Raw genomic sequence first — 12,749 nt, forward strand, 5'->3', positions numbered from 1 at the left:
TTGACTGTGTTTACGATTGTGTTTGGCACGTTTGCTGGCTTTGTGAATAATTGGTCGACGAAATGTATATCGAAATTTCAGAAAAAATGTGGGAGGTGTGACAAAATGGAAAGGCACGAATTGAGAAGGGTTATCAGGTCTTGTACAATGATGAAGATCAGATTCGGGAATAATTTCATGGCAATTTCGACTCCACTGGTTATCTTGGGTTTCGTCGCAAAGAACACGGTTCGCCTGTTGTTACTGCAGGAAACTTAAGCCATTCCAATGCGGACTAAAGGTTCAAACTGTTCCGTGTAATGTGTACAATTAAATCCAACCGAAATTGTACGAATATGTTTATTAAGTGTAATTTTTTACAATTGGTACTTCAAGTACCGTACTTTTATGTTGCATAATACAGTGAAAGACAAAGAGCTATGATAAAATATAAAGGAAGGGTTGCAAATAGGTAAAAGAATCTACACGGTAATGTAGTTGGATATCGTCATTACGGTGAATATTACATATTATACTTTAGTATGACAACTTTGAGCCCAAATATTTAGACCATCGCACAAACTGCCTGAGCAAATGCTATATGTATTCACTTGGTCTGGATATCGTCGCTGTTCGTGCAAAAGTTGTCGGATCAACAAAACAAGTTTGAAACAATTTTTGGGGGAAGTGAGACTTCATAAGTATAACATGGTATCACACTTTTCCCGCATTTTCATTCGACAACTTTTGTTTCCACCTGGTTTTTGATCCGACAACTTTTGCACGAACAGCGACGATATGTAATTCCAATATTTAAACCAAATCGGAGAGTTACACTTCACACCATCGCATTGTTAGGACAGCAGAACAGGTCGAATCCGATTGTCAATATTTGCTCAGGAAGTAAGAACTCTAAAATGAGATCAGTGCGGGACGAAAAGCATTACTTTTTTAGTCAAATTTTCAAATTTTCAAAATATTTTTAATCTTTCTTAAAATTGCTAGGGTTTAAGCCTTATAATTTATATGTAGGTAGGTGATATTTTTACCATTTTAAGTAGTAGAAATATTGATTTTGTCATAATTTAATTTGACAAGATTTCACTCAGAAAGGGTGTGTTCCAATTTTCTAAGAAAAATTAACTATTGGTACTATTAAAAATTAGGCGTGTAAATACATTGGATAGTTATGTAGGTAACTGTATAGCTAACAACAAGTCCTTAGTCTAACCTATCCTTAAAAACGACCTTGAAAACTTGCGGGGTCAAGATGAATCCTGCCGACGGCTTTAACCCTGGATTAGCTTTGGCATCGTTGGGATCAAACTTGATCTCGAACCTTTGGCAGATGTTGGACGTGTAGAGGAAGAGCGTGTCCCTCGCCAACGTTTCGCCGGCGCATTGCCTCCTCCTCGTCGAAAAAGGGATCAGGGCTTCGTGTTTCTGGAACTTTGCTCCATCCGGACTAAGAAATCGTTCGGGTCGAAAGTTCATCGGGTCACCCCAGATCTTTTCGCTGTAGTGGATCCCGCACTGGTTTGCCATGATGGCTGTCCCCTTGGGGAAGGCGTATCCTTTGTACGTCGTGTCGGCCAGGGCTCGATGCGGTACTCCGACCGGTGCGGCGGATGTGAAACGGTGCACCTCGGCGAGAAAGGATTCCACGTAGGGAAGGCTGGAAAGTTTTTTTTTAAAGATTAATCTGGATTTTTTATAGGAAATTTTAATAACATTTTTGCATGTTGGAATGTAACGTAAACTCCTAAAAGTGTTACCTTTTGATAAATAATTACCCTTACGATCCTAACCTAACTAACTAAATTAAATTAAATCCCGAGTAAACCTTACTCATTATCAAGACAATTTTACTTTGGATTTTATTTACATTGTTCAATAAATCAATTAAGACCGGATTTACATTTAAAAATGGTCACATTATTTTTAAGAGTGTATTTCCTAACATCAGTAATTCATATTGAGAAACAAGTATTTCTCGAGGTATTTAAAAGAGATTTTGAACAAAAAGTCCTCTTTTTGATGTGAAAAATACACTCTAAGCAACTTGGTAATAAAAGAAACAAGCGGAGTAGATATATGACTCCACCGTGACGGAATTAAAAATTTACACCATGTTGGTATAGATTTAGTAATAAAATAACACTGGTAATAATTTAAACACTAATTTGTGGTACAGTGGAATCCGGTTAGAGTGAATTTCAAGGGACCTAATGAATCTGTTAACTGTATCAGGAATTCATTGTAGCCGAATTTAGCGAAAAGAATTTAAAAAAATTGTGTTTGGTATGTACAAGTATATTAACATATTCAGGCAGACAATGTGCCACATGCACATTTTAACTTCTCGCAAATTAATTTCCTACTTTTTGATCAAGTTTATTGACAATTTATATGATAATGAAAGCTGGGCACGAATAATTCTTGACATTTTAATTATTTAATATGAATGATTTTAAAGAATTGGATCAGTTTTTGGAGGCAGGCAAAAAACACGTAGGTAAAAAACGATCCAACGTTCGGTAATTTGGAGACAAATTCATTATAACCGGAGTATTTGCACGTGGGGAAGCTCAATTCGGTTTACTGTAACCGAAATTTCACACTATCCGGATTCACTATAACCAGACTATTTAGCATTGAAGAGCATAGGGAAATTCAAGGGAACCGAGAGCCCATTCATTAAAGCCGGTAGTTCACTTTAGCCGGATTCGCTATAAACGGATTCCACTGTATTTTTTTTACCATACAGTATTGTTTTAATACCAAATCATTACTATCGCGGTAGAGTCATATATGCACTCCGCGCAGTAATCATTCATTAAAATTTTGTTTAGAGTGTAGTTAAAATTTCTTTACATTGGGACTGGGAAATTAGAAAATAAACTAATATTTATAGGTAGCAGTTTTAGTTTAAAATATGGAAATTCTTACTTTGGTCTATCCGATAAACTGCACTGTCTCGAATTTCCCACGACACGGTCCACCTCGTCCTGCAATTTTTTCTGCACGTCTGGAAACGTAGCCAAGTAGAGGAAAATCCAGGTCAGCGTGATTGACGAAGATTGTGATCCAGCATCAAACAGGTCTTTGATTACTGCAATTAGCTGGCGGTCTGTTAAAAAATAAATTCAAGTCTTAAAACCCTAGTTTTTGTTGGGCACAAAATTCCTAACAACTTACATCCGACCTGCTTAAAAAACGGGGAATCTTCATCTTTACAGGAGGCTATTTCTCTTAAGAAGACATCGATAAAGTCCCTGCATACATAAATTATTATTTTGTTATTAAAATGCTAATTTTGAAAATAAAAATTCTTCACTCCAAAAAATTTTTTCACCTCGGACTATCCTCCGAGTAAGTTTCCTTGTGTTCACTCATAACTGTGGAGAACATTAGTTTAATTCTATCCAAGTGGTTTCTCCACATTTCGACCCCCTTAAATCCGACATATTTCAACCACGGCATCATAATCCCAGGCCCGGCTTTCTTCCCGAGTTCTTCCATAGTTCTGAAAAATTCACGCAATAACTTATAATTAAAATCCAATTATTACAAAACCTAGATAATTTATTGACCCGATTATTAAATGTCTAAGTAAATCATTTGAAAATGCTTAGACTCCAACCATGCCTTAGTTCAAGTGTTTGCTGTCGGTTTTACTAAAACTATGTACATAATGCGGCACTTATAACCGTCCGGTGACAAATTGTCTCAAAGGTGTTCCACACTTATAATTAGCCGTATGAAAATGTTGGTTGTCCATGGTATTGCAGAATTTTTCAAAAATAGTCTACACAATCATTTATTTGCAGAAAATTTCTGAAATGTCTATTCTGCAGAACCGTTTGAGCAAAACCCTGCATAGTCTTTACACACATATTGTCCTGCACTCATACAGTATTTTTGCAGAAAATAACGGCAAATTTCGGCATAAAACTTTTTAAAATTGCATTCGACAATTCAAAATATGCACAGTTTTGAGTCTGACTTACTCCGTGATATCCTTCGTCAATCGTACCACGGCCGGATCCGTGTGCTTGTACCGCTTTCCGGCCACAACCGTCCACAAGGAATTGACCACGGCGATGGCCATCCGCTGCTTGACGTCCGTGATGGGCAGATCCTTCTGGGACTTCATCCACTACAAAATTTCCGTCAGCTCGTCCATGATCAAAACTTCCATCGAGCTCTTGCCAAACCCAAAGTCTCGCAGTTGTCGGAGCGTAAATCGTCTCAGATCCTCCCAATGTCGCCCTTCCGTATTAATCACTCCTGCAAATTTGCAAATCTTTTCATTTAAATTTCGCAAGTTTTAATAGCCCCAATTCAATTTATTTTAAGTGTGGCTCTAAATCAGGATAGTTAGACAATCATAATTTTTGCAAAATGTAGCATTTTTTGCCAATTGTTGCTTTAAACCCATCGTGCTAAAAATGCCTCAATATTTTTTCTGTCAAATGGCATTTTATTCTGGCGACTTTTTTCGACAAAAGCGTTGTCGCCAAAATATTTGAGTTCCAGCTCACCATGCATTTGTCCATTGGTGTAGAGGTCATTGACACCTCGTCCAGGATTCAACCTTCCAGAAAATACTTCTTGGGAAAACATCTCCTTCACCATTTTCAAGTCAGTGACCACGTAAACCCTTACAAACAATAGGTAAATTTATAAACACAAATTTCATCTCATTTTATGCACATAACCTCCTCGAGAAGAGATAATTGCATCCGTTCCTGTTCACAGTCATTCATTTAAATGAATGAATATTGAATAAATATGTATTCATTTTTACACAAGGCTGTATCTATGAAAAATGAATCTATACTTTTATATACTGTTCATATTTTACGGTATGCTTACTACGTGGAAAGCTGGGCAAATTTTATTTAAAATACATATGTAGTGAACAAAGCGGAGTAAACATTTTTCCAAATTTTCCAAGTTAATGCATTTTTAATGAAAAAACGTTTTTTTTTAAAAATATGCATCCTTGCAAGGCAAGATACGAATATATAAATTCATACCTCTGGCTTCCCATGGATGCCGAATAAATGTCTCCGTACTCCTCCGCCCACTTGACAAATGTCATAAAAGGATGTTTCCAATCCAACTGGAAAATATTCCCAACCAGCGGAAGACCTCGGGGACCTGGGCAAATTATTTTTGTTTTTCAATTTTATTAACCGAAAAATAGAATGCAAACATAATATTTAAAAAAAATAATTTACACATCATATGCACTTATTTTACGCCAAAACAATAATGTTAACCTAATTTTAGTGGTATTCACGTCAACGTCTTAAAAGCCGTAAATGTTGATTTCCAACGTATTTTTGCAGGTTTGCCAAGATATGGGATGTGGCGACCAATCCTTCATTTTTTTGCAAACATGTGTCATAGAATGGGATAGATTATCGTCGTGAACTATTTTTTAAAACTCGTCCTTAAGGGAATTTTCATGTCTCGTCTCATTTTCAGTTTATGGATTTCCATGCAAAATAAGTCATGACGCAGGGGACTCCTTAAACACCCAAATTGTGAAGATTTGTTGCAAAACAACTCTTTTTATTTGCGTGGCTACCTCCATTTCCAATTAGAAAAAGTTTCACAGGCTAACTTTCATTCAATAATGCGTATAAAATTAATACTTTCTTTGCTCTCCCATAAAATTTAATTCATAATAATCCTAAATTTATTTTTAAATACCTGGCGCAATAATACCCTCCAACTTCTCCATTTTCTTATCTTGTTTTGTGACCCAGTAGTACAATAGAGCTACAAAAGTAAACAGACCTCCCAACACCGGTAATGATAGCACCATACTCAAAAACACTGATTGTTCTTACAATGTTACAGAAATTGTTCAAATTTACATGCAATTTAGAACATATGACCTAGTATTTGTTTGCAAATTAAATGCAGCGTGGTGGAGACGAGGAACTCGAAGATTTGCACGGTTTCCTTTCCAACAGCGGACTGACAGCGATTTGCTTCGAGTCCATGGATATCTAAACATGCACAGCTTTTTATCCGAGCAGCTATATTTACCAAGCCAGATGAGAATTACGTCTGCCATGCGATGCCGATGCAACACGAGTCGCACGCAAAAAACTGGCCATGAAAATTACTTGGCATTCACTCTGTGAATGCAATGTAAGATTATTTTCTGCCCAGTGACCCACCACCCTCGCGAACTTGTTTATATATGTTCTCCACCTGAGCCCGTACTTTGCCACAGTTTAGACTCAACCACAAAACTCTGCCCTGTGACCTACCTCTTTATTATATCAACCATCTTGTGTGCATTGCATTTTGAGTCAAATCTTTATGCACATTTTATTTTATTTACGGCTTGCTCCAGAATTTACATCTGGGATTTGACAAGTGCATGAAGAGCTTGATGTATTTAATGGGTGAACTTTTTAACAGCTGAATACACGCGATTAAAAATAATGTTTAAGTTAGACAATAACCACGAAAATAAGCACAATCGGCTGCATGCAGATTTTGAACTTATGTCTCAGCTTTCCCTTCACATGCGTAGTAATTCTTCGGTCTACACTGCACGAACTGGTTTTCCATATATTTGCAAATATACGATTCGTCTCTGCAGCAATTCGATGTGGTGTATTATTCAATGATCACTAAATTGGCATTTATAATTGGTCAAAATCCCCTGGCCGTGCACTTAGCCCATATCGCTACGCGACCATGCACCTAAACATCTATGAGCACAATTCCTATAGGATGCTTCAGCAAAAAAAAAATCGCTTCAAATAATATACATACATATTTTCGCCTCGTACAAATTTTTACGAAATATGCATTTTTTACGAACTTTTTTATCTGACAGATTTAAGTACCCTCTAAACAAAAATAACTAACATTTGTCCTAGGTTGAGTAAAAAGAGGATGACAGAACCAGTTGAGTAAAATTTATCCAGCGCCTGGCGTAATTTGACGCAACCGTTGGATACACTTGCCACAACTTGGATGAATTTCACACATCGGTTGGGTATATTTCACTCAACTGGTTGTGTAATCCTGTTTTTACTCAATTTTTGTAAGAGTGTATTTTTCGCATAATTCAGGACATAAGCATTTATGCGCATAGAAATAAGTTCAATTCAGTTAGAGTTTCTCAACGGGTTCGGGTTTTTATCGGGTCGGGTTCGGATTCGGATAGGGTTTCCTTCATCCGATAGTTATCGGGTTCGGATACGGATCGCATTTTCTTCATCCGCTTCTTATCGGGTTCGGATTCGGATTTACCTTCGGATGATCCGAAAACCCGATTCAAAATTGAATAGTAGGATTTAAGTCTCAATATATTTTTTAAACATGTAGAGTTGATTAAAATCAATTATTAATCAACTAATTCAAGTATGATAAAATATGTAGAGCAAATTTTTATTAGCTCTACGTCCTCCAACTCCATGCACACATTACGGAATAGGAATTTTAAATGACTGAGATTTGCGAACTCGGACCCCTCTATCACCCTTTCTTGAGTTATTCATTTTATGAATAACTTAAAACATTAAAACAATAATATGCACAATATTATCCATTCGTGAGGGATATTAGTGGCAAAAAATATGTATGCAGGAGAAGGCTGGTTTCTTATTCTGATTAAAAAACCTCAAAGTGTAAAAATGAAATTCAAACTGTACGTTTGCCATTAATAAAATAATTAGAAAAATAATCAATAATCCAAGGAGTACGCAAGGGAGCTTATATAATTATCCTATACTGATTGGGTTCTTATCGGGTTTTTATCGGGTTTCGGGTTCGGGTTCGGATTCGGATCGTTCCCTAGGCAAATCGGATTATCGGGTTCGGGTACATGTCGGACACGGATACAAGATATCGGGTTCGGGTTCGGGTTCAGATGAAGGATTTCGAACCCGTTGAGAAACACTAAATTCAGTTATGTAAAAAAATATTTTGAAACCATTTGGATGATTCATAAAAGTTATGGAACACACAAAAGTTTTCCAATGGGTGTTAAAAATGGAAAAGTTGCAAATAAAAGCATACATATTCAACAGATACAGCTAATAGATACCCTTGCACGTTCACAAGCTTCATTCGGGTTTACAATACTCCAGTATTTTTTAATTCTTATCTTTAGCCTCATTGAGCAAGAGCTTTACTTTTGTCCTACAGAAATGACAGACTTTTGTGCGCAGCTAACATCAAGTTGACATTTATCTCTATAATGATGGCGGGTGTAACATTGTAACTCCCATTGTGCAATTCTAGTTGCGATAGGTTGGTCGCATGCAAAACATATATATAATTATGCAAGTAATAGTTGTTCGTAAATTCTAGCACATATATATTTGTTCTTAAATATAGGGACAAAAAATGTGCAACCCGTTGCAAGACCCACTATCTACTTGTATTCTTATCCCTTCACCCGCTCCACTATCATCAAGCATCTTCAGTATGGGTTTAATAGGGTCGTGCGGTCACGTATGCAGCGCAGAACTTTCAACCTTTGATGCTTCGTGGCATAACAAAATACCATTTCAAGTCGTCCGTGAACTTGAAATGGAGTTGGGTGCTGCACTAGCTGAATTATGAGCTTGTGGTTACAGTTTCTGATTATAGTTAATTGGTGGACTTACATATTAGTTTTAACTACTCCCGTACATACCGCGACAGTTAAGAAGAAGACCAAAGTCAATTCAGCTACTTACCCGGTTCCTCATCTTAGTTACATACTCTCTCTATTTTCTCATTGCTTGATACACCTAATAAATTTCAAATATTTAGATATTCCATCAACCAGAATACCCCTAGTCTTAGAGAGATACCCGAGCCAGAAATATCTTAAAAAAATTAGGCGCCGACAAAACGACAATTTCCGGTGGAGGTGCGTGTTCCATGGATTTTTGTATCCAAAAATGCCGAGAGGCTCGCCACCTGCACCTTCCAGCCTGTTTAGATTCCACGGATTTTACACCGAATTTTGGACAGGACCAGTCAAGACGGAACGATTTTCTAATCTTTTCCGGCATCGGGACTACTAGGTTTATTTTACAAATAGAAAAGCTGATAGAAATTGGTTACAATTTGCTCAAGGAGTTCACGAGACGCAGGGATGGAGTGGTATGAATTGAATTGTAAAACTTTGATGAATTTAATTTTCGCGCAATATTAGTGTGTTTTTTAAAAGTCAAACTAAACTGTTTTTATAATATATGTAAATAGGTCAATCGCATTCAGCGGTGGTCGTCTTGTCCAAACATAACAAACTTCCAGAGTGGCACATTACCTGCCGTACTTGTCACCGAGCCAAGTTCACGTTCCACCTACAACTAGCTGGGGTTAAATTGACGGATTTATTTATCAAATTAGCCGCCACTATCCATCCCGATAGAATATTTCAAATTATTGATATCTATTCTCAATTGGCGATACCAAACCGTCAGAAAACCACATTCCCAAATTTTCTCATCATTTCGACAAATTCAAACATCGATATCACCACCTTTTCGGCAATCTACCCCAACAACAGCTATGTCTTTCAAGTAATGACATTCATTACGGAGCAATGACTTCAAGGCACGGCGAACAACTAGAATTCAGATAAATGCAGCGACTCACATCCCAATTGTTAGAATGGCTGCCGAATCTCACAGATTCCTTACTTGTGACGGTCTACTTAACCAGGCTGGATCCGGGCCTAGTTTTTATCTTTTAATTTCAACATTCCAGTTCGGGTCATGGTTCGCCTTAGTTATTATGATATTACTAACGGCGGCAGTTTTAAAAATAATTTTCAATTTGACACGCCTTTACCGCAATCCAATTCTCATTTTGATCGCATTTTTGGTCGAGCAAGGAATTGAGGTTACGCCTCAGAAGAGAAAAATGTATGCATCCATATTTCTCTTAGCGCCATGGCTGTTGATGAGTATCGTCATCAGCAATGCGTACAAAGGACAGAACGTGACAGATCTAATATCGCCGCCAAAACCAATTACGGTATCCCAATTTGAGGAAATCCTAGCTCAAAACTACACACTGTATGTGGCCATGCAAAAATATTATGACGACAGGTCTAGGAAGTTTGTGGAATGGGCAGGAACATCCAGGGTCCTTTCCAGGCTACATATTTCAATTGAGGATTATAAAAGCGAAAATCTGTCCAAAGATGAATTAAAGTTTCTGGAAAAACTTGAGTCCAGAATATTTGTGATTAGAGATCGTCACAACCTGACCCTCATAAATGCAATTAGCAGCTGTAATAAGTCCGCAATAGTTCCTTTTGGAAATGCAATAGACGAGTATGAATCCCAGTTGAAATTTTTGCGCCCAAATTCGCATGTTGTGAAAAGTAGGGAAGAATTCTATAAAAAGGAGCGGGGTTGGCTAGTGGGTTACGCGATTGATCCGCAGTTAGAGACCAGGTTTTCGGCCCTATTTCAAGCCGGAATGATAAATCTGTGGCGGAAGTATATTCAATTTTTAAGAATGATTAAGTTTAATAGTGTAAATAGAGCATCGGTGAATGGAAGGGATGATGAGAAAGTGAAACCGTTACAGATTGGTGGTAATTTTTCAGTCGTATTTTACCTTCTCAGCATTCTGATTGTATTTTGTACAGCAGTGTTTTGCTTTGAAAGGATACTGGGGAGGTTTGGAAGAAAAAATGAGGTCATTTTGTTTCCAATGGAGTAAGGATCATGTAAGCATATATCTAAAATACGTATTAAATTCGCAGGGAAGTTGAATTTAGAAAGGTACCACAAAAGAATATTCCCGAAAGTTCCTCTTTAATTATAGCTAAAATTCTATAAGCTTAAACCAACATGTTTCTTTTCGCAAACAGGTTCCAATTCGCGCCTCGCGCGCAAATTATGGCATTCTGTAAACACAAGGTGCTTACTTTTTGTGGGGAACAAAATAAAATTGATCTCAATTAAATCTGAAGTTTGGAAGTATTTGTGTAACCTTGTAAGATTATTTCGTCTGCACAAGCATATTACAGGGTTGGGCGAGATTATGGAATATCTTTTGACAGATCAGTACTAATTACGCCTTTAACAAAATCGCGAAATTTAAATAGTTCCATGGTTCCAACCCTCTCTGAAACAAGTTCACAATACTTTGAAATTTAAGAAATTCTCAAAATGGGTCCACAAATTTACCTCAAATTGTACCATAGTGTGAAAGCACTTTGCCAAGCTGGAATCACTAATAAAACCATTTTAAATCAACTTAAGGTGGAAGGGAACATAAGTTCTCAAATTACTGTATTAAAAGAAAAAGAAAAAAGGAATCAGACCAGACATTTGGTCATGCCACAGCCGGCGAACATGTGCCCGATAAGTGAGGACATCGATGATGATCAGAAAAATCGGCCGAATTATCCACCAAAATCTGGACAAGACGCCCTTTAAAAAGATCAGATTTTATGCCCTGGCGAAACCAAGAAGGTATTCGTTCATCATGACGCGGCGTCCCCTGCTGCATCTCCTTTGGATTTTTTTGGCTTTTGGATTTTTTTTAATTTTTTTATAAAAGTTGAAATCTTTACAAAAAATTCATTTTGAAGCTGATAAATGGAAACCTACCAAACATCATCCCCACAAGATATAAAGATTTTAGATGTAAAAAAACATTCAAAGGTCCGTGAAACAGTCGATACTTTACGAAAATTTTGATTCCGGAAAAAATTAGCAACCAAGTTGCTAAGTCTTCCCGAAAACCACTTGTGGCGGACGTGAAGAAAAAACTTAATTATGAAATGGATAATGGATTATAAAATTCTCCAAAAATCCTCATGACAAAATTGAGATTGCTAGAACCATTTGTGACAATTTTTTTAGGTTCAGGTTCCAAATGTCTGAATGTTTCCAATGGGTGCTCTACATACTTAGCACTGGAAAATTCAAACCCGGGCGCCCTCTGAAATCTGCCTCCCCGGGAAATTGCCCCACTTGCCCTCCCCAGAATCAGGGCCTGGTGCATACACGCGGAGACGATTCCAGTGATGATGTTGTTTAAAGTGTATGCGAAGGGATTGGAATTTGTTGTTCAGTTTGGAGTTATCTCTGAAAACTAGATGCACGTCAAGAATTTTAATACCACCTACATCAAATTCTGTTGACGACAGGTATTTTTTTAGAGATTTAAAAATATAACGCACTACAAGATTTATGTGGTTATGGAACAGAGTTTTTTGTGACTCTTTTTTCGGATATCAATACCTCTGGCGGTGTTGACACTAGAGAATTGAATTTTTAAACCAACAATTTTGACGGTACTATCCACCAACCATCAAAATTTCAAGTTGAAATTATAAATAACACCAAAGATATTAAAGGTCAAACTCGTTATCAGATAGAAAATCAACGCAATTAGGGTAAAAGGTTACATTTTACGTACATAAATACATATACGAACGAGAAGTGATTTCTGTTGCAAAATATGTACAAAATTGTCAGTTTTCATGTCGAGCAGGTGTAAATACATATTCGTGCCGATTGATTATATCATAAAACTACAATCCATTCAAAGTTGTCTATGCATGAATAAAGACAACTTTTACTTCAACAGCCCGACGAGTAAAACCTACCCGTGTGAATATGTACAGGCCGGCCATGAGGGATTTATTCAAGTCAAGGTGGAATGTTCAGAGAGTTTGGAATTGTTATGTAAATATGAGGTACATACGAATACGATTAATTGGATATTAACTAATTAATTAATATGCATTTAACTAATAATATATAACC

At 37.0% G+C, this 12,749-nt stretch overlaps 1 protein-coding gene and 1 long non-coding RNA gene across 2 annotated transcripts; both read right to left on the reverse strand.

The window, feature by feature from the left end:
* Positions 1–295: 295 nt before the first annotated feature.
* Positions 296–5,131, reverse strand: LOC110850543 (methyl farnesoate epoxidase). Its single transcript, XM_035852297.1, has 6 exons — positions 5,022–5,131; positions 3,990–4,269; positions 3,335–3,505; positions 3,178–3,254; positions 2,929–3,109; positions 296–1,654 (listed from the first exon to the last, which is right to left on the reverse strand). Exons 2-6 carry the CDS (start codon positions 4,133–4,135, stop codon positions 1,201–1,203), a joined length of 1,029 nt encoding a protein of 342 aa, XP_035708190.1. The 5' UTR covers positions 4,136–4,269; positions 5,022–5,131; the 3' UTR covers positions 296–1,200.
* Positions 5,132–5,532: 401 nt separating this feature from the next.
* LOC118435839 lies at positions 5,533–5,984 on the reverse strand. Its single transcript, XR_004835031.1, has 2 exons — positions 5,844–5,984; positions 5,533–5,772 (listed from the first exon to the last, which is right to left on the reverse strand). It is a non-coding gene; the product is annotated as an uncharacterized LOC118435839 (long non-coding RNA).
* Between the last annotated feature and the right edge of the window lie 6,765 nt (positions 5,985–12,749).

Source organism: Folsomia candida, unplaced genomic scaffold (genome assembly GCF_002217175.1).
Source record: "Folsomia candida strain VU population unplaced genomic scaffold, ASM221717v1 Fcan01_Sc005, whole genome shotgun sequence".
Lineage (NCBI taxonomy): Eukaryota > Metazoa > Arthropoda > Collembola > Entomobryomorpha > Isotomidae > Folsomia > Folsomia candida.